This window comes from Microcaecilia unicolor, chromosome 3, assembly GCF_901765095.1.
Source record: "Microcaecilia unicolor chromosome 3, aMicUni1.1, whole genome shotgun sequence".
Lineage (NCBI taxonomy): Eukaryota > Metazoa > Chordata > Amphibia > Gymnophiona > Siphonopidae > Microcaecilia > Microcaecilia unicolor.
In genome coordinates this window covers 183,998,119-184,025,925 of record NC_044033.1, presented here as the reverse complement: position 1 = coordinate 184,025,925, position 27,807 = coordinate 183,998,119, and the positions used below count along the sequence as shown (strand labels likewise).

The following is a 27,807-nucleotide window of genomic DNA, read 5'->3' as shown; positions in this document are numbered from 1 at the left end:
AGGCAACAGTGATGCGCAGTAGGGTGCATGTGCAATGGGATGCTGCTAGAAAGTTCTAAGTTAATCTTACTAGTCATCGTCCACCCTGGGCTCCATCGGATGATGTCACCTAGCTCTGAGAATACACCGGCCGGCTTGTCTTCGGAGAACGTATCTTTATGTGTGTTGGCTGTAAACAGCTGCAAGTTGTCAGAATGAGCATTATTCCAATTTTTTTTTGTAAGTAAATGAAATAAATTCTTAGGATTTTTCTTTTTCTGGCATTTAATATCCATGTGTTGCTCAACAAGGACAATGATACAATCAGAGATACAGACATTCAGGGTATTTACAGACAAAGTTTCATCTTCTCCCAAAGATAATAGTAACTGAATATTATGTGCATAAGTTAAAAAAAAAAGTTGTCTCACCAGATCCTGCACTCTATGGAGTTCTTTCCTTGCCTTTGTTGAAAAACCAGGCTGTCTCCCTGCCTGTGCCTTTTCTGTTCCAATAATATGCTCACTGTTGTCTCCTGTGACACTTTGCCTTGTGTTTTTTGACTAGTGTGCCTTTAAGAAAGCTGTGAAGAAGGGCGAAATAGAGGTCCCTAAGAGCAGAGAGATTCGCCCAGAAGAATGGTGAGTACTTGAGATCAATGGGCAGGAAGAGGGAGAGAGTTTGTTTCAGGGTGGAAGTGTGTATGTGTGTTTGTGTTTGGGGGAAGAGGGTGAAAGGTTCTAAATGGGACTGTGTGTGTGGAAGGAGTATAGGTGCAGGTGGGAGAGTGCTGTGTAAGGAGGATCAGTTTGGGTATGTTGGGATGCAAAAGTTTGACATGTTTATAATTGGAGGACTGTAGGGTATATGATTAATTAGAGATGGTGGGATGAGCTTGTTAGGCGAGGTTAGTGATCCCCCTTCCCTTCCTTTTCTTTTGTGCTATGTATGACAGGACCACCTGTGGTTAATCCATGTCTCTCCTTTCATTTCAGGGAAGAGTTTGGTAACTCTGAGATTGCTCCTCTGTCTCCCTCTGTAAATGAGCTGAAAGATGTATGGATTCCTTACTTTATAAGAATGAAACTTTCCAAAAACAAGGAGTTAGAAGTGCTGAACTGGAGTGATAGTGATGAGGTGAGTGGAGTTGTTTCTCTCCAGCACATGAAGGAGCCTGGATTTCTCTCTTCAATATATTTTACTCACGTTTTTCTTACTGAATAAACACACTTTTACTCTGGAATGTACAGTTTTTAGATTGTCTGCATTAGATCAAAGACTGCATATTCTGTCCACCTGTGTGCTTTGCATAGAATTCTCAAAGTGGAAATAAATGCTTTCATTCCTTTGAAACTCGTTTCGGCAAAAGCACACACGGTCACTTGCATTGTTTTTTCTGCAGGTATGTGTGTGGCATTGAAACTACATAGAAACATAGAACATAAAGGCAGAAAAAGATTTGGCTGTTCTCGTCTGCCCATCCCCACCAAATGCTCAGCTTTACAATGCTTTCCTTTATTTCACAGATCTCTGTACTTGTCCTATGCCTTCTGAAGTCACGTACTATCCTCATCACCCCTCTACTGGGAAGCAGTGTACCATTGCTAGTGGTTATTTATTGATTGATTTAAGAATACTTATATTCCATCTATTCAGCTTTTCTAAGTGGATTACAAAAAAAAAAAACTCCATAACATTTTAAAATATCAAAACATAATACAAATGAAAACAAAATCATACAGCAAGAACATCTCAAAACAGTTTTCCAAAACATTGTTAGAAGTAAAAAGCTTTAAAATTCTTTCTGAAAGTCATCAAATAAGATTGAATTTGAAGATTGAAGAGAGTTCCAAAGCATAGAGCCAGTAATGGAATCGGTACACCACTGAAAAGTTTCAAGACAAACTTGTTTTGATAGAAGGAACCACTACTAAGCTCTTTTCCATAACCAGCCAAAGCATTTTGAAGGTGCTGAGAGCATCCCTATGTAATGCCTTAAACAACTAGAATGCCAGCTTAAGAACACTGACTCATCTCAGAGGCCAGTGTAGTTGTAGTAAGGTCAGAGTAATGTGTTCCCAGCTCTTACATCCAGGCAGGCAGCTGCATTCTGAACTAATTGCAGTGCCCTTGCAGTACAGCAAAACAGATTCTTAAAGAACAGTCTGAAGATGATTTGGGGAAAGGGGTACTAATGGAAAACTGGATCACTGATTAATAGCAGATTATCTGCTGTGTTGGGATCCTGTTTGGATTCACTATCCCCCGGATTCTATATAGCGCAATTTATGTTGCACTTGCAAATCCGTTCGTATTCTGGATTTGTGTACACAACTTAGTGCCTCTTTTACAAAGCCGTACTACCAATTCTCAGTGCAGCAAATGAAAGGAAGTCCATTCAATTCTTATGGGCTTCCTCTCATTTGCTGTGCAGGAATCGCTAGCGCGGCTTTGTAAAAGAAGCCCTGAATTAGTTAACAAGCCAATTAGTGCTGATAATTGCCAATTAACAAACAATTATTGACATTGGCTTTCATTAGAATTTACTTGCACATCTGTCTTAAGCATATTAATGTAACGTAATGTTCATAAATTTTAAGTCACATAGTTGAAAAGGGGGTGTGGTGTGTCCATGAGCTTGTAACGGGCGTGTCGTAGGCATTCCTAAAATCTATGTGCATTGTTATAGAATACACCCGGTCCATACCTAATTTAGGCATTGGCATTTGGACAGGCGCACGGCATATTCTGTAAACCACGCGGAGATTTAGGCTTTTTTTTTTTTTGTGCTGATTTTTTTTATGTGTGATATCTATATAAATAATTCTCATCTCCAAGTTCTGAAGCTCACTTTGTGGCAGGGAAACACTGAAGCCCTGTACAGTTGGTAGGCTAGGATGTGAGCACCACTCAGTCATGGACCCGCCCTCAGCCACGCCCCATCCAGACATAATTCACAACCCCAACATTCTAATGAAGCCACAAAAGTCTGCAACTTCCGTCACTTCCGTCATGGTGAAGATATCCAGTTTGCTGAAGTGTAGCTCCACCCTCGCGTCAAAACACGATGACGTCGAGGGCGGGCCGGGAACATCGCGAGGCACACAGGGGCATGAGTACGGAAACACGCTCCGCATTCCGGTCCTGCCCCTCCCCCCGGCCACATACGACCCTCCCAAACCCGATGACGTACACTGCGAGACAGGGAAATCGCCAGGCACGCAGGGCCATGAGTATGCACGGATGTCGCTCCTGCCTCCCCCCCCCCACAGATGACCCTCCCGCTGCCAACCGTTACCCGATGTCGCCCCCCCCCCCCTCGCTGTCCGGTCGCTGCTGCAAAAACAAAAAACATGTTTTCACCTGAAACGGAGACAACCTAAAGGAGGGAGGGAGGCAGGCAGGTAGGCAGCCTGAACTTCTGAGGGAGGGAGGGAGCCAGCCAGCCAGCCTGAACGTGGGTGGAAGGGAGGGAGGGAGCCAGCTTCATCATGGTGGCAGTGGCAGGGAGGGAGCCAGCTTCACGAAGACAGTGGGAGGGAGGGCCACCACCCTGAAAGGCAGAGGGAGGGGGACTCACGACCCTGAAGCAGGGAAGGGAGAGGGGAGGAAAAGGAAAGGGTGAGGGGGATGACGGGGGAGAAGGAAGGAGGGGGGCCCCTGCCACACACTCTCATTCTCACACACACAGCCTCACTCTATGTCAAACAAACACACACACTACCATATTCACTCTGTCTCTCTCACACAGTCACTCACACACACACTCTCTCAAACATACACACTACGATGAAAACCTTTCTAGCGCCCGTTTCATTGGTCTCAGAAACGGGCCTTTTTTACTAGTATATAAATATATATATATAATGTATGTTATAAATCAGTATGGAAAAAAAAAAGACTTGGAGTCTTCTGTAATGGTTTGTTGCTTCCTTCACAGGCCAGCTCCACACAAGAAGAGAGCACATATATCTATGACCTTATGGCTACAGTAGTCCATATCCTGGATCCTCGGACTGGAGGAAGCCTAGTTGCTCACATCAAAGTTGGGGAGACTTATCACCAGAGGAAGGAAGTGAGTGCTGGCATGTCTTGAAGGGGGAACGTTTGTGCTGTTTCCAGGTTACTGTGAACTCACGTACTGTGTATTGGTGGGAGAGGTTGAACCCTGCCCCCCTCTATACTAACCTTATTGTTCTCTCCCTGTACAGCATGAGCAGTCAGTGAATGCATGTGTAAAAGAGAGACTGTGCCAGAGTAGATTGGGACTACAGCCAGTATAAGGCTTCCTTTGATAATAGAAAGGGACTGATGTATGTTCCTCATGTGCTAGGCTGCTGCTTGTAATTTTCTTTTTCAGTAAGTATGTAGAATATGAAAGGTGCCAGACTTGGGCACAGTTGGACTACAGATGTGAGTGGGTGTACCTGACTGTAAGTCACCTTGAGCTACTAATAAAAGTGTGAGCAAAATCCATATTAACAAATAATAAATAATGAAAGACGACTGTATTGTTAGACGTGACATCTGTTTCAGTGCATCCTCCCTGGGAAACGTCTGGGAAGTGCTGCTTAGCGCCTGGTGACCCCAGTGCCAAGCACATTTTCAGGATAGCCACTATGACTAAAGAGATGTTGGCACATAGGGCACAATTCTATAACTGAATGCCACTATTTGGACACCTAGATGCCATGCGCCGAGTAGTAGCTCTATGATGGCACCAAGATTCTGTTATAGAATACTAGCGTAAATAGCACACCTACATTTAGGCGTATCCACATTCTCCGAGGACAAGCAGGCTCCAGTATTCTCTCAAGTGGGTAGATGCCAATCTATGTCGCCCGATCTAGCATTTATGCCAAAGTAAAAAAAAGTAGAGCTTTGTGAAGCACGAGCTGCGCTCCACTGCACATGTGCAAGTGCCTTCCCACCAGTTGCATGAACACGGTCTCCTCAGTTCTCTTTTTTTTCCACATGAGGAGAAGCCGCGTCTTTACGATCCTCTCCTCACTCGCCCGGTTCAAAGAGCTTTTAGTGCCTTTTGGCTTTATTCTTTCCTGTTTTCATTGTAGTTTTTAATTTTTTATCTTTGAAACCTGTCCTTTATTAGTGAGTTTTGCCTGAGTTTACGTTTTCTTTCTTTTTCGACGTCACGGGCCGTTTTTAGGCCCTGACTCCGGTTGGGTTCTTCCATTCTTTTTTTGTGCCTTTGCTCCTTTTTAGGCACCATCGAGTCATTTAATTTGGCTGGCAAGATTTTCCCATCCATGTCCACGAAGACTCCCAGTGGCTTCAAGCGCTGTACCCAGTGCAATCCGGACTATCTTGGGAAAGGATACCCATTCTTGGTGTGTGCAGTGTCTTGGGCCCTACCATAGCCCTGCTAACTGTGTTCGCATGAAGAAGAGGACCCAGGTTTCCCAAGAGGCTCAACGAGAGAAGATTTTTGGAGCCAAGTCCAGTTCCTCGACGTTGGCATCGGCATCAAGGTAGGAGGCGTCAGCATCAATGTTGAGCATGGCACCAGCATCGGGAGCCTCAGTAAGCATGGCTGCTTCGAGACCTTTAGACACTGGGAGCAGTGAGGCATCGAATGGGTCTCCATCTGTCTTGAGGCCTCCTGCTGTGCAGGCCACCAGGACCTTCCATCGTTGGACCCGACCCCGAGGCGATGTGAGGATTCAACATCGTCCTTGTTGGCACCAAGGAGCCTGGAGGACGTGCTTTGGGCAAAGGCCAAGAAGCATTGGTCTTCCTCAATACATGGTGCCGAGAGTTCTGGGGCATCGAAGGATTCGTCGCCGAGAAGCATCGGCGCCAGGAAGACCACTCTCCCTCCATAGAGGAGGTGCTGATGCGACTGTCTCCAAGCAGCTGAGTTCCTGCTCCCATATCGATTCCAGCAGTTCTGCAACCGGCACCCCAGCTTTTCCTGGTGTCTTCCCTCAATGAGCACATCCGGGCCTTTCTCTCTGAGATACTGGATGGCCTTATGCAGTGATTTGGTATCAGTGGTGCTTTTGCCTGCCATAGCTTCTGCTGCGGCCCTGCCTGATCCTCAGCCTGCAGTGCAGCCTCCGATGCCGGTGCTGCTTGCGGCTCCGGTATCAACTGCCACCCAAGCCAGTACCCCCTCGACATCAGTGGAGGAAGCTTCGCCAGAGTTGAGGCAGGAGCTCGTTTCTCAATGCCACTCTCGAGGACATGGCTCCTTGGCATCGAGGCAGGTTCGGTCTCAGACATCCCGAGGAGGATTGCTCATGGGAATCAGAGGAAGATCCCAGATACTTTTCCTCAGATGAGTCTTATGGGATCCTCTCTGAGCCCTCCCCACCAAATGAAAGGAGACATTCTCCACCAAACAGCCTTTCTTTTACATCTTTTGTCAGGGAAATGGCTGAGGCTGTTCCATTTCTTTTAAAGGTGGAGGATGAGCCCAGGGCCAAGATGCTTGAGGTCCTGGACTACACATCTCCTCCTAAGGAGGCTGTAACGGCACCTCTCTACTAGGTACTCAAAGACATCCTTGTCAGGAACTGGGTGTTCCCCTCTGTCGGTCCCTGTTGTGCAGAAAAGGACAGGGGGGATGCGTCCCATCCTAGACCTCAGAGCCCTGAACAGATTTTTAGTCTGAGAAAAGTTCAGGATGGTTTCCGTGGGCACCCTTCTCCCAGTGCTTCAGAAAGATGATTGGCTATGCTCTCTGGACTTAAAGGATACATATACTCACATCCTGATACTTCCAGCCTACCAGAAGTATCTTCGATTTCTGCTGGGAACACATCACTTTCAGTATCGCGTGCTGCCTTTTGGCCTCGCGTCGGCTCCCAGGGTCTTCACCGAGTGTCTAGCAGTAGTCGCATCATCATTACGAAGCCTGGCAAAGAGCACCTCAGAGGACGGTGCTCAGGAGTCCATGCGGATAACTATTTGGGTGCTAGAGCTACTAGGGTTTGTTTTAAACTACCTCAAGTCCCACATCCACCCTGTTCAGCGATTGGAGTTCATAGGAGCCCTTCTCGACATGCAGATGGTTCGAGCCTACCTTCGGGAGATACAAGCGGACAATCTTGTCTCATTGGCATCCAGGGTTTGTGCCTCTCAGCAGGTCATAGTTCAGCATATGTTGAGATTATTGGGCTACATGGCTTCCACAGTGTATGTTATGCCCTTGGCACGTCTTCATATGAGATCAGCTCAATGGACCCTGGCTTCTCAGTGGTATCAAGCCACAGGGAGATGTCATTCAGGTGTCCCCAGAGCTTGTACACTCTCTACATTGGTGGACCATTCAATCCAGTTTGACTCTGGGACTGCCATTCCAAATTCCTCAGCCACAGAAAGTGCTGATGATGATGCATCTCTCCTGGGTTGGGGGGCTCGTGTAGATGGGCTTCACACTGAAGGTGCTTGATCTATCCAGGAAACAAATCTTCAGATCAACCTCCTGGAGCTTTGAGCGATCTGGAACGCTCTAAAAGCTTTCAGAGATCGGCTGCCTTACCAAATTATTCTAATTCAAACAGGGTGTCTCCTGGTTCTTGCTGGCTTCCAGAAAAGATTCCACTAAAAGGTGCTACTCTTTTAAATGGAGGAGGTTTGCCGTCTGGTGTGAAAGCAAGGCCCTAGATCCCATTACTTGCCCTACACAGACCCTGCTTGAATACCTTCTACACTTTGTCAAAGTCTGGTCTCAAGACCAACTCAGTAAGGGTTCACCTCAGTGCAATTAGTGCTTATCATGAATATGTAGAGGGTAAGCCTTCACTTTACAACAGGTTTGCTTTTGTCAAAGCCCTCTGTCAAACCTCCACCAGTGTCATGGGATCTCAGCATCATTCTCACCCAGCTGATGAAAGCTCCCTTTGAGCCACTGAATTCCTGCCATTAGAAGTACTTAACCTGGAAGGTTGTTTTCTTAGCGGCTGTTCAGCTCGTAGGGTCAGTGAGCTTCAGGCCTTAGTAGTGGATGCACCTTATACTAAGTTTCATCATAGCAGAGTAGTCCTCCACATCCACACGCACCCAAAGTTCTTGCTGAAGGTGGTGTCAGAGTTCCATCTGAACCAGTCGTTTGTCTTGCCAACATTCTTTCCCCAACCTCATGCCCATGGTGAAAGCAACTTGCACACTTTGGATTGCAAGAGAGCATTGGCCTACTACATGGAACGGACAAGGCCCCACAGATAGTCTGCCCAGCTTTTTGTTTCTTTTGATCTCAGCAGAATGGGGGTCGCCATCGGGAAACACATGATTTCAGTTTGGCTGGTGGATTGCATTTTCTTCACTTATGTCCAGGCTGGACTGGCCCTAGAGGGTCATGTCATGGCTCATAATGTCAGAGCCATGATTGCGTTGGTATCCCACTTAAGGTCAGCCTCTATTGAAGAAATTTGCAAGGCTATGACGTGGTCTTCAGTCCACATATTCACATCTAGCTACTGCCTTGAGCAGGATACCCGATGTGACAGTTGGTTTGGGCAGTCAGTGTTGCAGAATCTGTTTGGGGTCTAGAATCGAACTCCACCCTCCTAGGCCCATTTTATTCTGTTCCAGGCTGCACTCTCAGTTGTATATAGTTTCAGGTTAATCTGTGTTGTGTTCTCGCCGTTGCGAGGCCCAATTAGCCAATGTTTGTTGTTTTGGGTGAGTCTGGATGGTAGGGATTCCCCACTTGTGAGAATATATAAGCCTGCTTGTCCTTGGAGAAAGCGAAGATACTTACCTGTAGCGGGTATTCTCCAAGGACAGTAGGCTTCATATTCTTACAGTCCCACTCACCTCCCCTTGGAGTTGTCTCCTTGGTTATTTTTATTTTACTTTAATATTGAACTGAGGAGACCGTGTTCACACAACAGACGGGAAGGCACTTGCGCATGTGCGGTAGAGTGCTGCTCACGCTTCACAGAGCTCTACTTTTTTTTACTTTGGCATAAATGCTGGACTGGGTGACGTAGATTGGTGTCTACCCACTTGTGAGAACATGTCAATAGCAGGTGTAAGTGGGTGTGGCTGTATGTGGCAGTTTGGCGCATAATTTACAGTATTCTATAAGTTATGTGTGTAATGTTCGTGCCACTCGCACTCCTTCCCTGTTAACACCCTATATATGCACTAAGCGAGATGCACATGTTTATAGAGTAGTACTGAGCACTCAGCTGCCATTTCCATGCATAAGTGCTAGTATGCTGTAAATTTAGACATGCAATCAGCATGTAAACATAGGCTCCATGTTATAGAATGAGCAGGTTACAGTGTTAAGCTGAAATTGTAAGTATTTTGTTAACTATAATTGCTAAAATACAATGGCAAGTTGTGATTAATGTTTAATTGGTAACATGAATTTTTATGTGAATAAAGTGATACATTAACTGATGATCATGATGATAACTGTCCACAAAAAGGAGAAAATCATATGATTCCTACACAATACAAAAAGTGGCAGAAGAACACAATGGGAACAACCAAATATAAAACACTGATGATCCAAGGTTTTCCAAAATAAAAACTTTTAATTGTTAAACACCTTATGATGTACAAAGGTTGAAAGGTACGGACTCAACACAAGCTGTGGTTTGGTACAGTTGCCTTTATCAGGAGTCCAGTCATCAACCAGTGAAGGTGATACAGTCAAAAAAGGCAGCTATAAAGCAACTGCAGCACTGAAAGATAGCCTCCTGGAGGATCACTTCCACAGCTGCTGCAGAGAGTCATTACTTGGAGAAACGTTTGTTGTCATATAGCAGAATATTGCTTTCGTAGCTGTCTTTTTTTGGCTGTATCAACTTCATTGGTTGATAATTGGACACCTGACAAAGGCAATTCTGCCAAAACATGGCCCATGTCGAGTCCTTAACCATTCTACATCATAAGGTATTTAACAATTAAAGTTTTTATATTGAAAAGTCTTGGATCATCAGTGTTTTATATTTGGTTGTTCCCATTATGTTCTCCTGATAACTGCTTTTGCTACATCCCTAGAAGAGAACAGTCAGTGAATATGTGGTAATTCCTAGTGATAACCAGGTGAAGGATTATTTACAGTAAAATAAATAAAAACTAGCTATACTGCCTTTCAAAATCATCCTCAAAACAGTTCACAAACAAAACTGAAATCATCAAGCTAAAAGAAGAAAAGAAAACTCAAGTTTTCTTAAGTTTACCATAAACCAAGGAGGGAATGAAAAGGAAAACAGAGTGAGTAGGGAAAAGAGGAAAGACAACCACTCATATCACTGTGCTAGCCAACCCATGCCCACTATCAAAGACTCAAATTGAAAAAAAATGCATTAAGCCCCATTTTGAATTTGAGAAGCTGTTACTCGGATGAAGAGGCAAGGCATCTCACGAGGTAGCAGCCAGACATGAAAAAGGCATACAGCAAGTACAAGTAATCGCCAGGTGAATCCTAACATGAGGAGGAACGTATCTTAGTACATAAGTATTGCCACACTGGGACAGACCAAAGGTCCATCAAGCCTAGCTTCCTGTTTCCAACAGTGGCCAATCCAGGTCACCAATATCTGGCAAGATCCCAAAAAAGGTCAATACATTTTATGCTGCTCCCAGAAATAAGCAGTGGATTTTCCCCAACTCAATTTAATAATGGTCTATGGACTATTCCTTTAGGAAGCCGTCCGGACCCTTTTTAAACCCCACTAAGCTAACCGCCTTTATCACATTCTCTGGTAACGAATTCCAGAGTTTAATTTCACGTTGAGTGAAGAAACATTTCTTCCATTTCATATTAAATTTACTACTTTGTAGCTTCATCGCATGCCCCCTAATCGTAGTATTTTTGGAAGACTAAACAAACGATTTACGTCTACCCGTTCCACTCCACTCATTTTATAGACCTCTATCATATCTCCCCTCAGCCGTCTGTTCTCCAAGCTGAAGAGCCCTAGCCGCTTCAGCTTTTCCTCATAGGGAAGTCGTCCCAACCCGTTTATCATTTTAATCGCCCTTCTCTGTACCTTTTCTAATTCCACTATATCTTTTTTGAGATGTGGCGACCAGAATTGAACACAATATTCGAGATGCAGTCGCACCACGGACTGATACAAAGGCATTATGACATCCTCATTTTTGTTTTCCATTCCTTTCCTAATAATACCTGATGTTCTATTTGCTTTCTTAGCCACAGCAGCACACTGACCATTTAACCTTACTCTCTGTTTGCAATCTTGTAACCAGCCAAAAGAGCAACTTGCACTTAATTCTAAAGGCAATGGGAAGCCAGTGTAAAGCAACCAAAATTAATGAAACGTGATCCTGTCTACAAGCCTTAAAACAAATCTTAGGTGTTGAATTTTGGATTATTTGATAGGGAAACCGTTGTATAGGGCATTGAAATAATTCTGTCAGGAGAGAGTCACTATTTGAACATAGGTTACATAAAAGTGCATATATTAATATATTGTTACAGAGATTTTTGTACAGACCACTGAATTTCTTATCTACACTAATATGTGGGAGATACACTTGCATGCTTTGGATATCTAATTTATTCAAATTAATTTTATGCATATTCATTGTGGATATCCTGAAAACTCAATTGGCTGTGGGCTCCACTGGACATGGTTGGAAAGCCCTGTCTTAATGTAAAAGCTCATTCTCTGTTTTCTCTTCTTTCCTGTACCAGGGAGTCACTCATTCACAATGGTACCTGTTCAATGATTTCCTCATTGAGCCTGTGGATAAGGTAAGAAACTCACACCGCTAAAAATCAGCGATCTTCTCTGCCCCTTGCTAACTCACACAATAAGAGCCCTACCAGCAGACTAAAGAAATATCACTGCGCACAGTAAACCTGTCATCTTGGCTAGCTGTTATCCCTTTAGCTAGTTGCCCTCTGAAGCCACATGCACAACTGACTTTCCTTAAATGGCCTTTGATGTTTTGGGTGGTAGGAGACTGGCGGGGGGGGGGGGGGGGGGGGGGGGGGGGAGACAGAGGTTTGGTGATAGTCACCTTTATAGGGGATCTAGCACCAGGAGATACTCTGTCCACCTGGGACATCACCTAATGGGATTTTAAAAAAATTATTTTAAGAAGTGCCAAGAGGAAAGTTCTTTTTTTTTAACCCACAGCCCACAATAAATCTGTTCAGCTGTTGTCCCTCCTTCATACAATCAAGCAATCTGCTTAGCAACACCCTCTGGTGTTTTCAGATTGTTTGATGGTTTTATCTTTTGCAGTGTGAGGCAGTACAGTTCGACATGAGCTGGAAAGTTCCTGCTATCCTTTACTATGCCAAGAGACATCTCAACTCCAAGTATAACCTAACTAGTGAGTATGGAAGGGAGTGATGCTGTATGCAGCCTATAATCTACAGTTTGGCTCAGCTCAGTGACTAGCTCAGATGTATGTTTTTAAATTCTCCCATGCACAACCTTTCCTCCTTTTTCCCATATGGCTCTTGGCAGGTCTGTCCTATCTTCTTCCTCCTCCTTCCCTTGCGTCCTTCACTATTCATTTACATCTTCTCTAGTATTTTGTCCAGGTTCTGCAGCATCGACTTGTGGTAGAAGATACAGCTTTTTTAGATCTCTAGGCACCACCTCTCAGCTGTCTTCCTCAGAGGCTGTGGTCCTGTTTCAGCACAGATTCTGCATTAAGAAAATTGCTGTATGAAGCAGCAGGGGCACTTTGCTGATTGCTTAATAGAAGTGCTTGCTTGTTGCAGCATGCTGTGTTTCTTTCTCACACTCTGGTTTCCAGTTAAGAACCCAATTGAAGCCAGCGTGCTACTAGCAGAGGCGTCCCTGGCCAGGAAGCAGCGGAAGTGCCATGCCACTTTTATCCCATTGCTACTGAATGAGATGCCTCAGGCCGGAGAACTGGTGGGGCTAGATGCTGAGTTTGTCACGTTGAACCAGGTATGGGTTGCACGATGCACCTGTTGGGAAGACAGGGCTTCCCAAACAGAGTTGTAACCATAAATGGAGTCATGACCTGGGCAGGCTATAAATACGAGAAATGTAAATGGACTATCTATCCAAGGGTTGTGTGATATCTGTGGCCGCTACAAAGGGGTCCTGGCCACAAAGTTTTGATAAGTGCAAGTTTAGGGTATGTTAAGGTAGTAAGGAGCTGGGATTGTAAGAGCTTCTAAATAATGAGATTCTGTGGTTTTCAAACTGAATTTGTAGGACTAAACATTTATTTTTAATAGAGGTGGGCATTTAGGGGGTCTTTTACAAAGGTGTGCTAATGATTAGCACGTGCTAAACACTAGAGATGCCCATAGAAATATATGGGCGTCTTTAGCGTTTCACACATATTTAATGGATGTGCTAAAAATGCTAGCGAGCCTTTGCAAAGGGACCCCTTAATGCATTAAAATGTTAACGTGTTAATCGCTGCATCACCTGTCTCTCTTCCCAGCCCCCCCCCCCCCCCTCCCAACAATGCAGCATGGCCCCATCTCTCCCACTCATTAGCATCATCCTTCATGGTCACATCTGTCTCCCTTTCCTCCTTGTTAAGTCATATGGCTGGGCTGCTGCTGCTGCTTCTGGTCTGCACGGTGGGAAGATGGCAACAATAAATAACAGAATGCAGACAGATGCAGGGACATTGCTTTGTGCGTGCTGCTGCTGACTGTGCTGGTCCCAGAAACAGGAAGTGGCATCTAAGCTCTGATACCACTTCCTGTTTATGGGACTGACAGAGCCAGAGTTGGCGAGCACAAGGCAATATCTCAAATCTGCCTCTCTTCTGTTGTTTGTTGCTGCGGTCCCCTCGTCATACAGTCCGTCATGTGAGTCAACAAGAAGGGTAGGGAGGAAAGGGAGACTGCTGTGGCTGTGCTGGATGGTGGAGATGGGGGTGGTGGTGAGGAGAGATGGGGCTATGCTGGATGGTGGTCGTGGGAGAGATGGGGCTATGCTGGATGGTGGTGAGAGGAGGGGATATGATGATGATGGTGTAGGGGAAGAGATAGGTCAATGCTGGAAGGTGAGTGATGAGAGAGAGAGAAAAAGGTGATGCCATAAGTGCATACTATTATTATTCGCACAATTACATTTTTTAATGCCATGATTAATTTTGATTAAAAGTTTTAATGCCCACCTCTAGTTTTTAATATAAAGATGTCTTTAATAGAACAGTTACCCAAAATGCAAAAATTACTGCAGGTACCAATTAACTTGTCTGTAAGAGAGAGGTCTCAGACAGGTTCTACTGGGCAGGAAGCTGCCTGCAGTTGGTGGAGATGCTGTTTATTACTGGCGTTAGGAATGTGGGTGTGATACTGTGTTTGAGTCTAGCCCATTCCATCTTTACCCTGCAGTTGTTCAGTGTGGCTGTGGTAGAGCCTCATCTTCTGTTTTATTGTTGCAGAGGCAGTGGAACACTCTTTTGGTTGGAGGGGCCAAACAAACCAATTTCCAACCCCACCCCAAACTTTATTTTATTTGTTTCACATTTCTAGCCCACCTAAAAACATACATTAAAAAAAATGTGTCCTTGGACAAATTGTTTGAGTACCAACGCAAGCAGAATAAGGTTAAAAGAGTAGGGATCCAGTAGACCAGACTTGTTGATGAAGACCAAAATTTATTGAAAAAAAGACCCGACTTGGCCAGGTTTCGGCTAAAGCCTGCACCAGAAGTTTAAAAACAGAAATAATGCAAAAATGTCATATACAAGTCTATATAACAAAAATTACAAACTTGAAATATAAAATAAAAAATGATAAAATAAAAAATAACAAGGCTGTCCACTGTCACCTTTGCTATTCGTATTAACATTAGATCCCTTGATCAGAGATATTCAAGGGACGCCTGATGTGAAGGGAGTGGCGGTGGGCGCAGAAACGTTCAAGATCGCAGCATTTGCAGACGACCTATTAGCTCATCTGACTAATCCAAGTACCTCATTGACAGCTTTATTAGAATGTATGGTAGAATATGGGGATTTCTCAGGTTTTAAGTTAAATTTGGAGAAATCAGAGGCATTGCTGGGTGGGGAGAAGCGCGAGGAGAGTTGGCAAGGCCGTGTTCCATTGAGATGGGCAGATGGGTCATTTCGTTATTTAGGAGTGCAGTTGTCCATGGATACCTCAAAGTTGTATCACCTGAATATAGAGAAACTGCTACAGGATACAAGACACTCTTGAGCGGTGGAGCCATCTGCCCCTATCACTTATTGGGAGAATTAATATGTTTAAAATGTTCATCTTCCCTAGATGGCTCTACATCTTACAAGCCATACCAATACACTTATTAAGAAGAGATATACGAAAGTTAAATAGGATTTGCAGGAAATTCCTTTGGGATGGGAAGAAGTCCAAATTACGTTTAGAATATCTTTATGATAATTGGACACAAGGAGGCTTGGGATTACCCAATATTCAAAGATATAACCAGGCCTGCTTACTGAGACATCTCAGAGACTGGGTGCTAGGCACAAATCAGTATACCCCTATTGGGTGGGAGAGGGCACTGTATAGGCCTTGGCATATGAATTTTCTTCTGCAGGCTAAGTCAACTAGTTTACCGTCTATATGTAAGCACAGTATTTTACTACAACCTTTAAGACAGATCTGGCGTAGCCTAATGATGGCTTGGAATCATAATCCAAATGTCAGTGATCAGTTACCTCTTCAAGGGAATGGGGACTTTCAACCTGGAATGGAAGTAGGGACCATTAAAAACTGGGCAGAAATGGGAATCACTTTAGTGGAACACTTAACCAATGCGGATGGAAGGTTGTATACATTCCAAGATTTACAGCAGAGGTTATCCCTAACAAACAAGGATCACTACACTTATAGACAATTACACCATTATTGGTATAGCTTAGATCAAGAGGCTCTGGGTACAAAAATGGGTCAAAAGCTTAGGGAATTTTTAAAGGGGGATGCATACGATCAGGTTTCCATATCCAGTTTACATAAGGCGCTTCTGTCGCTTTGCCCACCTCGCAATTATGAAGCACTCACTGCAGCCTGGAGTAAAGACTTGGGATATGAATTGAAAGGAGTAAATTTTACGAAACTGATCATAGATATCCCAAAACAGGTGGGGGGGGGCGGAGCTGCAGGAGAGTCAATACAGAATAATACACAGGGGATACATGACACAAACACAAGCAGCGAGAGCGGGGTGGACACCTGATGCCCAATGTTCCAAATGCAACAGAGGACGGAATACATTTTTGCATGCATTTTGGAGGTGCGATAGAGTAAAAATATTTTGGAAGGCGGTGCATAAATACCTTGAGAGCATCATTGATCAAAAAATACTCCCATCCTGGAGAGGAGCACTTTTAAATAGAAGGACAGCCTACGGGATTTCAGATAGGAATTTGGAACAATTGATATGCAGGGCTTATGCCGTGGGGAAAAAATGCATACTTAGACACTGGATGCAGGAGGTGCCGCCCTCCTTCTGGCATTGGAGAAATAGGTTTCATGAATTGATGCTATGGGAGGCCAGGGAAGCCCAGGGCACTTCCAAGAAAAGAAAGAAGTTTATCTCCATCTGGACCAAGTATATACAAAGTATATCCCATAAAGCGAGAAGTGCAATATTAAATAAATTTTCCACATAGGAGAGCATAAAGGTGGGAGAGGATAATGGCAAATAGAGTTCAATAACACAACATAAGGCAGAGCACCTTAACCAACACTGTAACACAAGGATGAGTGGGTGAAGCAACTGAATGGCTCATGAAGTGAAGGTGGAATATTTCATGATAAAGGGGGGAGGGGGGAAAGGGGATGGAAGGGAGGGAGATATTAGATGAAGGGTTAACCGCAACGTAAATACAAGTTATTATTCTTGGAAAGTGCAGATAGTGGCCAATGTTTATTGATGTTTATTACTCTATTTTGATATAAGGAATAGGTTAAAGACAGTATTAAGGGGGGGAGGGGGGAATTGGGAAGAAAACTGTAAATCAATTTGATGATAATGACCGCGGATTAATGTACATATGATTGACAAAGTTAAAACTGTTATGTATTTCATCAAAGAACTGTATTGATCTGTGGCATCATCAATAAAAACTTTGAAACATAAAATAAAAAATGATAAAAAATGTTTGGATACATAAATTTACCATCAAAATCTCATGGATTCTTACACAATGATAATAAGGAACTCTTAGGAATAGACCAAAAAATACTTACAAATTAACATCCAAACAGTTCTGTCTACTACATAATTAATATTCAATTCTGTGTACATTTGAATAAACTAGATCTCCAAAGCCTGCAAACGTATCTCCCACATATTACTGTGGATGTGGGGTCTGTACCAAAATCTCTGTAATCCTAGGAGTTCCTTATTATCATTGTAAGACCATCATGTTCTAAGAATCTGTGAGATTCTGATGGTAAATTTAGATATGTGAACATTTTTTATTTTATTTTTCAAGGTTGTAATTTTTGTGATTTGTGTTATATAGATTTGTGTATATGTGTTTTTAGACCCCTGATGTAGACTTTAGCCAAAACTTGGCCAAGTCTTTTTTTTTTTTTTTTTCAATAAATTTTGGTCTTCATCAACAAGTCTGATCTAGTGGCTTCCTACTTCTTTAATTTTCTGTTCGTGTTGGTACTGGATGCTACTGAGGAGGTGTTCTACTTCTGTTAAACTATTGTTTGAGCCATGGCCCACCACATTGCGCTTCCCATGCCATTGTGTAGGAGAAACTTTGCCCCTCCCAATGTTGTAAACATCAGAACCTTTCTCTGTAGGAAGAAGCTGAACTGCGCAGTGATGGCACAAAGTCCACCATTAAACCTAGCCAGATGTCCGTGGCTAGAATTACATGTGTCCGGGGACAAGGGCCCAACGAAGGGGTCCCGTTTATTGATGACTACATCTCAACCCAGGAACAGGTAAAAGCTGCTCTCCTCTGATTCTGTCTTTGGGCGCTAATGAACTTATGAGAACAAAGAGCTTCCACATTGACACCTGGTGGTTGTTCTGCAGGTGGTGGATTACCTGACCCAGTATTCAGGGATAAAGCCTGGTGACCTGGATGCCAAAATCTCCTCCAAGCACCTCACTACACTGAAATCCACCTACCTCAAGCTGCGCTTCCTTATTGACGTTGGGGTCAAGTTTGTAGGTCATGGGCTTCAAAAGGATTTCCGGGTCATTAACCTCATGGTAACTTTCTCATGTATTAATGTCATTAATTTAGCCTTGTGAGCATTTGCAAAATCCCTTTTACAGTGACACTGGCAGAGTTCTGTTGTGTTCTCTTGTGCTCTTTTGGCTTGGGGTATTGGAAAGCGGTTTATCTTTTATTTAGTGCTGGGACAGAACGTATCTTGTAAGGACACCATTTGAACATGCCTTCCAGATCTCTCATTTGTTTTGCTTCAGGTGCCAAAAGAGCAGGTGCTGGACACAGTTCATCTGTTTCACATCCCTCGCAAACGCATGATCTCCCTGCGCTTCCTGGCCTGGTATTTCCTGGGTATGAAGGGCTTTCTGACTGTAAGCTGAAGGCCATGTGTGTATGTGAATGCGAATGATGCATGAAAAATTGAGCTATGAAGGTTGGAAACACAACTACAAACTTTTTTTTTTTTTACTTGTAGAAGAAGGAAAGAAAGGGAAAGCAAGTCTGTCCTGGGGGACCCCTAGCCAACCAAGTTTTCATTATATCCACAGTAAAGTTTTTGCCTCCATTGCCTGCAATTCTCATGAATATTCATTGTGGACATCTTGGAAACCCAACTGGTTGGGGCTCCCCTAGGACAGGGTTGGGAATCTGGTTTATATAGAACTTTTATTTCTAGTTACAGTGGGGGAAATAAGTATTTGATCCCTTGCTGATTTTGTAAGTTTGCCCACTGACAAAGACATGAGCAGCCCATAATTGAAGGGTAGGTTATTGGTAACAGTGAGAGATAGCACATCACAAATTTAATCCGGAAAATCACATTGTGGAAAGTATATGAATTTGCATTCTGCAGAGGGAAATAAGTATTTGATCCCCCACCAACCAGTAAGAGATCTGGCTCCTACAGACCAGGTAGATGCTCCAAATCAACTCGTTACCTGCATGACAGACAGCTGTCGGCAATGGTCACCTGTATGAAAGACACCTGTCCACAGACTCAGTGAATCAGTCAGACTCTAACCTCTACAAAATGGCCAAGAGCAAGGAGCTGTCTAAGGATGTCAGGGACAAGATCATACACCTGCACAAGGCTGGAATGGGCTACAAAACCATCAGTAAGACGCTGGGCGAGAAGGAGACAACTGTTGGTGCCATAGTAAGAAAATGGAAGAAGTACAAAATGACTGTCAATCGACAAAGATCTGGGGCTCCACGCAAAATCTCACCTCGTGGGGTATCCTTGATCATGAGGAAGGTTAGAAATCAGCCTACAACTACAAGGGGGGAACTTGTCAATGATCTCAAGGCAGCTGGGACCACTGTCACCACGAAAACCATTGGTAACACATTACGACATAACGGATTGCAATCCTGCAGTGCCCGCAAGGTCCCCCTGCTCCGGAAGGCACATGTGACGGCCCGTCTGAAGTTTGCCAGTGAACACCTGGATGATGCCGAGAGTGATTGGGAGAAGGTGCTGTGGTCAGATGAGACAAAAATTGAGCTCTTTGGCATGAACTCAACTCGCCGTGTTTGGAGGAAGAGAAATGCTGCCTATGACCCAAAGAACACCGTCCCCACTGTCAAGCATGGAGGTGGAAATGTTATGTTTTGGGGGTGTTTCTCTGCTAAGGGCACAGGACTACTTCACCGCATCATTGGGAGAATGGATGGGGCCATGTACCGTACAATTCTGAGTGACAACCTCCTTCCCTCCACCAGGGCCTTAAAACTGGGTCGTGGCTGGGTCTTCCAGCACGACAATGACCCAAAACATACAGCCAAGGCAACAAAGGAGTGGCTCAGGAAGAAGCACATTAGGGTCATGGAGTGGCCTAGCCAGTCACCAGACCTTAATCCCATTGAAAACTTATGGAGGGAGCTGAAGCTGCGAGTTGCCAAGCGACAGGCCAGAACTCTTAATGATTTAGAGATGATCTGCAAAGAGGAGTGGACCAAAATTCCTCCTGACATGTGTGCAAACCTCATCATCAACTACAGAAGACGTCTGACCGCTGTGCTTGCCAACAAGGGTTTTGCCACCAAGTATTAGGTCTTGTTTGCCAGAGGGATTAAATACTTATTTCCCTCTGCAGAATGCAAATAAATTCATATACTTTCCACAATGTGATTTTCCGGATTTAATTTGTGATGTGCTATCTCTCACTGTTACCAATAACCTACCCTTCAATTATGGGCTGCTCATGTCTTTGTCAGTGGGCAAACTTACAAAATCAGCAAGGGATCAAATACTTATTTCCCCCACTGTACATACCTGCTAGATGAAATGACTTCTAATATATATTCACTGTTTGTTGTGTGGAGGCTGTACTTCTTGCATCTGGGTTTTTGTTTTTTTTAATATGCCACCTTTATCTGTTTAATTGCCAGATTTTTATATTATTTCTGTTATTCAGCTTCAGTTAGAGTAATTTGCGTCCTCATAGCATGTCCCAGTAGTATGCCAAGAAGAGCAGTAACCGCTGCAGAGACACATAGGCAGGGACAATGAATGTTAAGCGTACTTACAAAAGCCACTAACTACTAGTGATGCTAATTGTATAGCGATTATCACTATGGGTGAGACAGTGCACCCCAGTACGAGAGTGTATTTGGTTGTAGTTCTGGAGTTGGTTGTAGTTCTGGAATATAGGAATAACACAAGTCACCACAGCTCAGCTCCACACTTGCTGTGTATTTAAGATGAAAGCAAGCATGACTGAAACCGAGGAACCTCCTTTTCTCCCTTATTTCCAGACCTGAAGATCCAGGGAGAGATGCATGACAGCATTGAGGATGCCCGCACAGCTCTGCAGCTGTACAGAAAATACCTGCAGCTGAGCAAGAATGGCACTGATCCCGATGCTTTCCACAAGGTGCTAAAAGGCCTTTATGAGAAGGGCAGGAAGATGGATTGGAAGGTTCCAGAGCCTGACACCCAGAGCAGCCCAAAGAGTAACCTTGGTGACCCCTAGTGGGTGCCGCCTTTCTTTGTGTCTTATTAGTGTGGGTGAATCTCATGTTGCTTCCTTGGTGTTGGATGAAAGCTAGATGAATAGTGAAGCTTCTTCAAACCTTGGCCAACAAACGCTAGATCATACAGCACCTGCTCTGCACCAGGCAGAAGACCTTTTACATGTTCAGAAAATAGATTGGCTAGTGATTGACAGGAATCAGCAAACACCCATTTTTGAGTGGGAAGAGTATTAAGGGAGGTGGTTAAGGGAGCAAGCTGTAAAAGAACATTATTTCAATTCAAAGAAACTTTATTGGCATGACAATGCATACATTATTTATTGGCCAGGACTATAAGTTAACTAATCAAAAAAAGAAGTACAAAGAAAAAAACAATGACAGTCTGTAGTTTTTATTTGAGGATTGGAATAGACTCAGATTTTATTACAGGTCTGTGGTAGTATGCAGCGTATTAACCTTAGAGCAGTTTCCGCAAGGACAATGTAGATCTTTTACAGACTAGGGCAGTCTTTTTTTTTTTTTTTAATCCAGTAGTTTAGGAGAGTATGTCGCACTTGTGCTTTCTATAGCGTGTGTTATTCTAGTCTTATATTAGAAGCAGCATCTGACTTTCTGGAGGTGTGTGGAACAGTCCAGCTCATTATATTTTCTGATTTCCACATCCCCCAATGTAAGTAGGTTAAGGTTCCAGGGCCCTTTCCACTATTGTCATGGTTGCCTTTCCATAAATAGAATAGGAACTGTTTTACTTTCAGATAGCCTGGTACTTACTACCTCATTTATATTCATTCTCCTGGTTATGATTTACTTCACTCTCCAAGACAGGATGAGAGAGAGAGAAGACGCCTTAATTTTTTAAAGTTTTTTTTTTTTACTTCATTTGTGAGTTCAAGTGTGTTTCCTGAATTGGAATTTATGTTGTGTAAATTTAAGTGGATCTGGCCCGATTGGCTTGCTTCTTTTATACCATCCTCCGGGATCATGGATTAAGGCTGAGTCTATATTATTGGAAATGATCATATTTACTGTATCTCAATTTTACATAATAGTTATTTTGGGAGATTTAAATCTGAATTGAGAATGAGGCTGATGTCGGTAATTTAAATCATTTTTGAATGCTATGATTTAAATTTCTAGTATGATAAGTTTATTCAGGTGGAGACCTGTACAATGGTCTGACCATTTTCAATTAGATTTTACTATTGTTATATGTTTATCTAGTTCATTTAAAGATAAATCTTTCAAACTAGTGCCTAGTAGAGGAAGTGTTAATGATTCCAGCTTTTGGTCTCTCTGCCCTCTTGGTCTTCTAATCAGGAGTCATTGAAATCCTTTTGGGATACTACTGTAACTTCTGTTATGGACAAAATCAATCCCGTCACTATTAAAAAAGTTAAAGTAGTTAGAAAGGCTCCCTGGTTTTCTGATGAATTATCCAAGTTCAGCCTGTCTTGAAAAACAAAACAATGGAGAAAAAGTAAAGCCGCTGCTGATAAATCTAATTGGAAACTTGCTTTTAAGCATTATAAATTTAAAGTGGCTGAAGCTAAATGGAACTATTACAATGGTTTGGTGGGTAGGGGTATCCTTGACAGTAAAAAGTTGTTTTTCTTGGTAAAAGATTTAACATCTACCCCTGCTGCTGATAATTCTCAGCATGTGTGCCCTTCTCAAGAACTAGCTGATTATTTTGCTAATAAGGTTGCTCAAATTCGGTTTGATCTACTCAAGTCAAATTTATCTACTCAAGTCAAATTTAACAACTTCTATCTGCTCTCTTGGTGAAAATTTCTGGCCATGTCTTGACCAGGGTATTTAGGTGGATCAAGGGTGGAATTCATTTCAACCTTTGTCATTGGATGATAGTATTGAAGTGTTCACATTCTCACTGTTCTCTTGATAATTGCCCTGAATCCCTTTTTTTTGTCTATTCCATCTGATGTGGTTCAATGGTTGTTGCTTAGACATGAATGAGTTGTTAAGAGTCAGGTTCTCTCCCATTACATATGGGTAAAATTGTTCTTACATCTTTGTTGAAGGGATCAGTGTTAGATAAATCAGTGGCGGCAAATTATCGCCCAGTAGCAAGTATACCTCTTTTCACCAAGATGTTGGAAATCTATGTTAACAGGCAATTTTCTTGTTCTTTGGAAGATTTTTCTATCTTGCATTAGTCACAATTTGGCTTTAGAACTTCAGAGACTCTTTTGCTTGTTCTAACTACATGTTAAATAGCATTTATGTAATGGTCATTAGATAATACTGCTTCAGTTCGCTATATCAGCTGCATTTGATGTGGTAGATCATATATTGTTGCTGGAACGGTTAAACCAGATATGAATTGTAGGAGCTGTATTTAAATGGTTCAGGGAATTCCTATCTAATAGGAGTTTCTCTGTAAAACAAAACAACTCAAACTATTGCTTTCCAGGATGCAGGGTCCCTCAGTAATCCCCACTTTCTCCAATCTTGTTCAACCTTTTTATGTCTCCCCTTGGTAGCATACAATTGGGACTGGGTGAACTTATATTATCTTATGCTGATGATTGTATGCTTTTGTTACAAGATTTGATTCTTTGACAGCTGGGATGAATCCAGTTTAGAATTGGGCCTTGACAAACAGATTAAACTTAAATGCTCAAAAAACAAAGATTTTGTGGTTTAAGAATCAGGGTGTTGATACCCCTTCTTTGATAACATTGTTTATGACAAGATTTTTGTCGTAGAATCTGAAGCTAGAGTGTTAGGGGTGTTACTTGATTCCTCATTATCTTTTTCTTCCCATATTAATCAGTTATGGAAAAAAAATTGTTTTAAATGAGGCAGTTATGATTAGACAATTATTTAATTGGCAAGCTTTTGCATTGCTGGTCGAAATGTTAATCCTGCCACATTTATTGTAATGTTTTATTTTTTTGTATTATGAAAAAATACCAGGGCAAATTGCAACCAATATAGAACACAGCAGTGTGACTGATTTTTAAACTGAATAGATAAAGTAGTGTTTTGTTATGCTTATCAAATTACACTGACTTCCTATAGCTGAAAGAATTAAGTTTAAAGCTGCTTGTTTGTTTTTTTTCAAATTTTACATGGTTCTACACCTGAATTGCTGATCAATATTGTATCATTACTTATTGGTTGATTTGATCAATTGCCTTTTGATAAGAGAGTTTGGTTTCATAAGATATTTAATTCTATATTTTCTGTTTTAGGAGTTTCCTTATCAGTGCTTTTTTTGTAGAAAAAAAGGTGCCGGTACTCATTATGGGCAGGGTCACCACATATGCTCCACCCCTATGATACCACACCCACATTAGACACACCCCTTATACCAGCCATGGCGCATATAAACAGACATCATTGAAAATATTATACTAGTATAGGAGAAAAAAATAACGTGATTTTTTTCATTATAAATAATTTTTGTAAGCTGTTATAGCTCCAGTATACCCAGTGCAAAATAAGACAACAGATGTTAATTCTCAAATTGGGGACATATTCCAAACACTAAAATGAAAATAAAATGATTTTTTCTACCTTTGTTGTCTGTTGACTTTGTTTTTCTATCCATATTGGTCCCAGTCTCTGATTCTGCTGCTCTCTATCTGTTCCCTTAACTCTGTTTCCAAGGCTTCCTTTCCATTTATTTCTTTACTTTTCTCCTTTCTTCTTCATTTCTTGCCATACAACCATAAGTAAAAGCTGGGTCCTCCTCCATGGAATTGACTGGAGGAGGTATAACGTGGATCCAGCTTTTGCCTATTTTCTCCATCCATGTGCAGTTTTTCTCCTCTCTTCCCTTTCCCTCATCTCCATCCATGTCCAGCACTTTTTCTCTCTCCTTCCCTCCATCCATGTCCATCATTTCTCCTCTTCCCTCCCCTGTATCCATATAAAGTAATAATTCTCTCTCTCCTCTCCTCCATCCAAGTCCAGCATTTCTCCTCTCCGCCAATCCATCCATCCATGTCCAGCAATTCTCCTCTATCTCCTGCTCTCCTCTCCATCCATTTCCAGCATTTCTCCTCGCTTCCCTGCCCTCCCATCCATGTGCATCTCCTTCCTCTCTTCCCTCCCCTCTATGTCCAGCGATTCTCCTCTGTCCCCTCCCCTCCCATGTCCAGTGAATCTCTTCCCTGACCTCTCCTCCATGTCCAGCGATTCTTCTCTGCCCCCTATCCTCTCCTGCCATCCATGTCCAGCGATTCTTCTCTGCCCCCTATCCTCCCCTGCCCTCCATGTCCAGCAAGTCTCTCTTCCCTGCCCCCTATCCTCCCCTGCCATCCATGTCCAGCGGTTCTCTCTTTCCTGCCCTCACTGCAGCTCCTTGTGACTCTGGGCAAATCACTTAACCCTCCATTGCCCCTGGTACAAAATAAGTACCTGAATATATGTAAACCGCTTTGAATGTAGTTGCGAAAACCTCAGAAAGGCAGTATATCAAGTCCCATTTCCCTTTCCCCTCCCCTCGATGTCCAGCAATTCTTTCTTCCCTGCCCTCCCCTCGATGTCCAGTAATTTTCTTCCCTGCCCTTCCCTCCCATCGATGTCCAGCAATTCTCTCGTCCCTGCCCTCCCATCGATGTCCAGCAATTCTCTCTTCCTTGCCCTCCCCTCCTATCGATGTCCAGCAATTCTCTCTTCCCTGCCCTCCCCTCCCATCGATGTCCAGCAATTCTCTCTCTCCCCTGCCCTCCCCTCTCCAGTGATTCTTCTTCCCCTAGCCTATCCTCCCAGCCCGTCCTCCTTCTCCACTGCCTGCCTGCCAGCTTCGGATTCAGCAGCGCGAACAGTGCAACAATTGAGAGGCTGGCAGTGTCAGAGCTTCCCTCTGTGAGTCCCGCCTATGTGGAAACAGGAAGTTGAAACAACGTAGGTGGGACTCGCAGAGGGAAGCTCCGATGCTGCCAGCCTCTCTCAATCGCTGCCTGCACTGTTCGCGCTGCTGAGTCTGACGTAGTAAGTAGGGGAGTGAGAGGAAGGGTGCTGGGGGGGGGGGGGGAGGGGGGGAGGTGCCAGTACGTCGTACCAGTGCGTACCGGCGCAAAAAAAGCACTGTTCCTTATGCAATTCATTATCCTTTTTTATTAGGTTGGATAACAATTATCTTAGTTTTAGAAAGCAGATAAAAACTTTTTTTGTTTCCGAAGAGTGATATGTGATGGTTTTTAATTGTTCAATGAATTATATGTTGTAAACCACACTGAACCCTGGAAAGGGGAGATCTGATTTGATTTTAGTTACCTAGACCTAGCCTATGCTATCATAAGAAGAATATTTTCAAGAGTCGCTCCTTCAGAATGTACCTGGGACCAGGGCTTTTTTTGAGGGGGTACTGAGTACCGGCACCTTTTCCATTATCTGCTAAAATTGACCCATGGTCCCCAGGTTTTAATGAAAGAACTCAGGCTCTACACACCAGTTCTGCCTTGTCATAGATTCTGGGGGTCTTTAATGTAGGCGTGCTGGCCTTTTTAGCGCACGTTAAAAATAAGCGTGTGCTAAATGCTAAAGACGCCCATAGGAATACATTGGTGTCTTTAGCGTTTAGCTTGTGCCTATTTCTAACATGTACTAAAAACGCCAGCATGCCTACGTAAAAGACCCCTCTGTGACTAGTTGCAGGGGGCCTGGCTGTTGTGGGGTGGGTCCCTCAGTGATTTCTCCTGAAGGGTGGCTTGGTGTTTGAGTACCACCACCTTTTTCACTAGAAAAAAATGCACTGCCTGGGACTAAGAGAACTTTGGTTCTTATAATTACATATTTTAACTGCCACAGCTGGTTGAGCTCTGTTTTTGCGCTTTAATTAGTGCTTAGCTGGTTCTGACTGTGTTTTTCTCTCTCCACAGATGCCCCTGTGTTTTCAGCTGTGATGGGCCTCTAGCAGGAATAATTTGAATTTTTAAGGTGTACCAAATGAAATGATTTTTAAACTAAAATAGAGTTTTCTTCCTAGCTCTAATATCTGAATGTTCTGTGAACATAATGGGAAAGATGTTTTTAAATAAACAGACTGTTCATTTTTAAGAATTGTGTTAGCACAAGCTTGTTTCCCCATCACAGAAGAAAGCTTTAAGGTTGCTTACATGGAATACAATGTATATGTGCTTATTAAAATATGCTGCATGGACATACCAGTACATCAAAGATATGATGTTGCAGTATGTTTAACATTGCTTGTGTACCATGGCATAGACAAGTTTTTCACCATGCTCCAGTTGGAGATACATGCAGGGCTGACCCTGCCAGTAGGTGAACTAGGGGTGTGCACCTAGGCAGAGGCATAGCTAGGTGGGTCGCCAGGAGAGTGGCTGCTCCCCCAAACGTACTTCTGTTGGTACCTATTTTTCACGCAATCTATCTCGTTTAAAATACATGCTGTTGGCAGTCCGCTCTCCATTCCCCCCACGCCCTCAACCTGGCTATGCTACTGCACCTAGAATGGCAGAATTTGGAGATGGGGGGGCAGCAGTACTGCTCCAGATTATGCAAGAGCCATCCCCCTGCCTGCCCTGCTGCTCACCTCCTCTTGTGCTGGCTCAGACAAGGTAGAGTGCTACGTGGACCCTATAAGCATAGGTCTGCACTGAGGAGGAATTGCCTTGTCCTGCCCCCCCCCATCCAAGGCAGACTGCCTGTCTGATGAAGGTGGGATACTATAGTGCTTCAGTGTGGACCTATGCACTGCTCTTTTTCTTTTAAGGCTCAGGGTGCTGGCCACCTAGGGGGAGGGAGATATAGCTGAGGATATGCCTAGGG

At 43.3% G+C, this 27,807-nt stretch overlaps 1 protein-coding gene across 4 annotated transcripts in view; it reads left to right on the top strand.

Annotated features, from left to right (window-relative positions):
* Positions 1-26,982, top strand: part of PAN2 (poly(A) specific ribonuclease subunit PAN2) — a 142,315-nt gene extending 115,333 nt beyond the window's left edge. For 2 of the 4 annotated variants that reach the window (XM_030196730.1, XM_030196731.1), the window contains exons 17-27: positions 547-620; positions 975-1,116; positions 3,920-4,054; positions 11,624-11,683; positions 12,180-12,270; positions 12,703-12,860; positions 17,690-17,833; positions 17,928-18,107; positions 18,327-18,420; positions 20,827-21,024; positions 26,898-26,980. In XM_030196730.1, coding sequence (XP_030052590.1) covers positions 547-620; positions 975-1,116; positions 3,920-4,054; positions 11,624-11,683; positions 12,180-12,270; positions 12,703-12,860; positions 17,690-17,833; positions 17,928-18,107; positions 18,327-18,420; positions 20,827-21,024; positions 26,898-26,932 — 1,311 coding nt within the window. In that variant the 3' untranslated portion in view covers positions 26,933-26,980. The other 2 variants (XM_030196732.1, XM_030196733.1) reach the window with 2 other exon arrangements.
* The last annotated feature ends 825 nt before the right edge of the window (positions 26,983-27,807 follow it).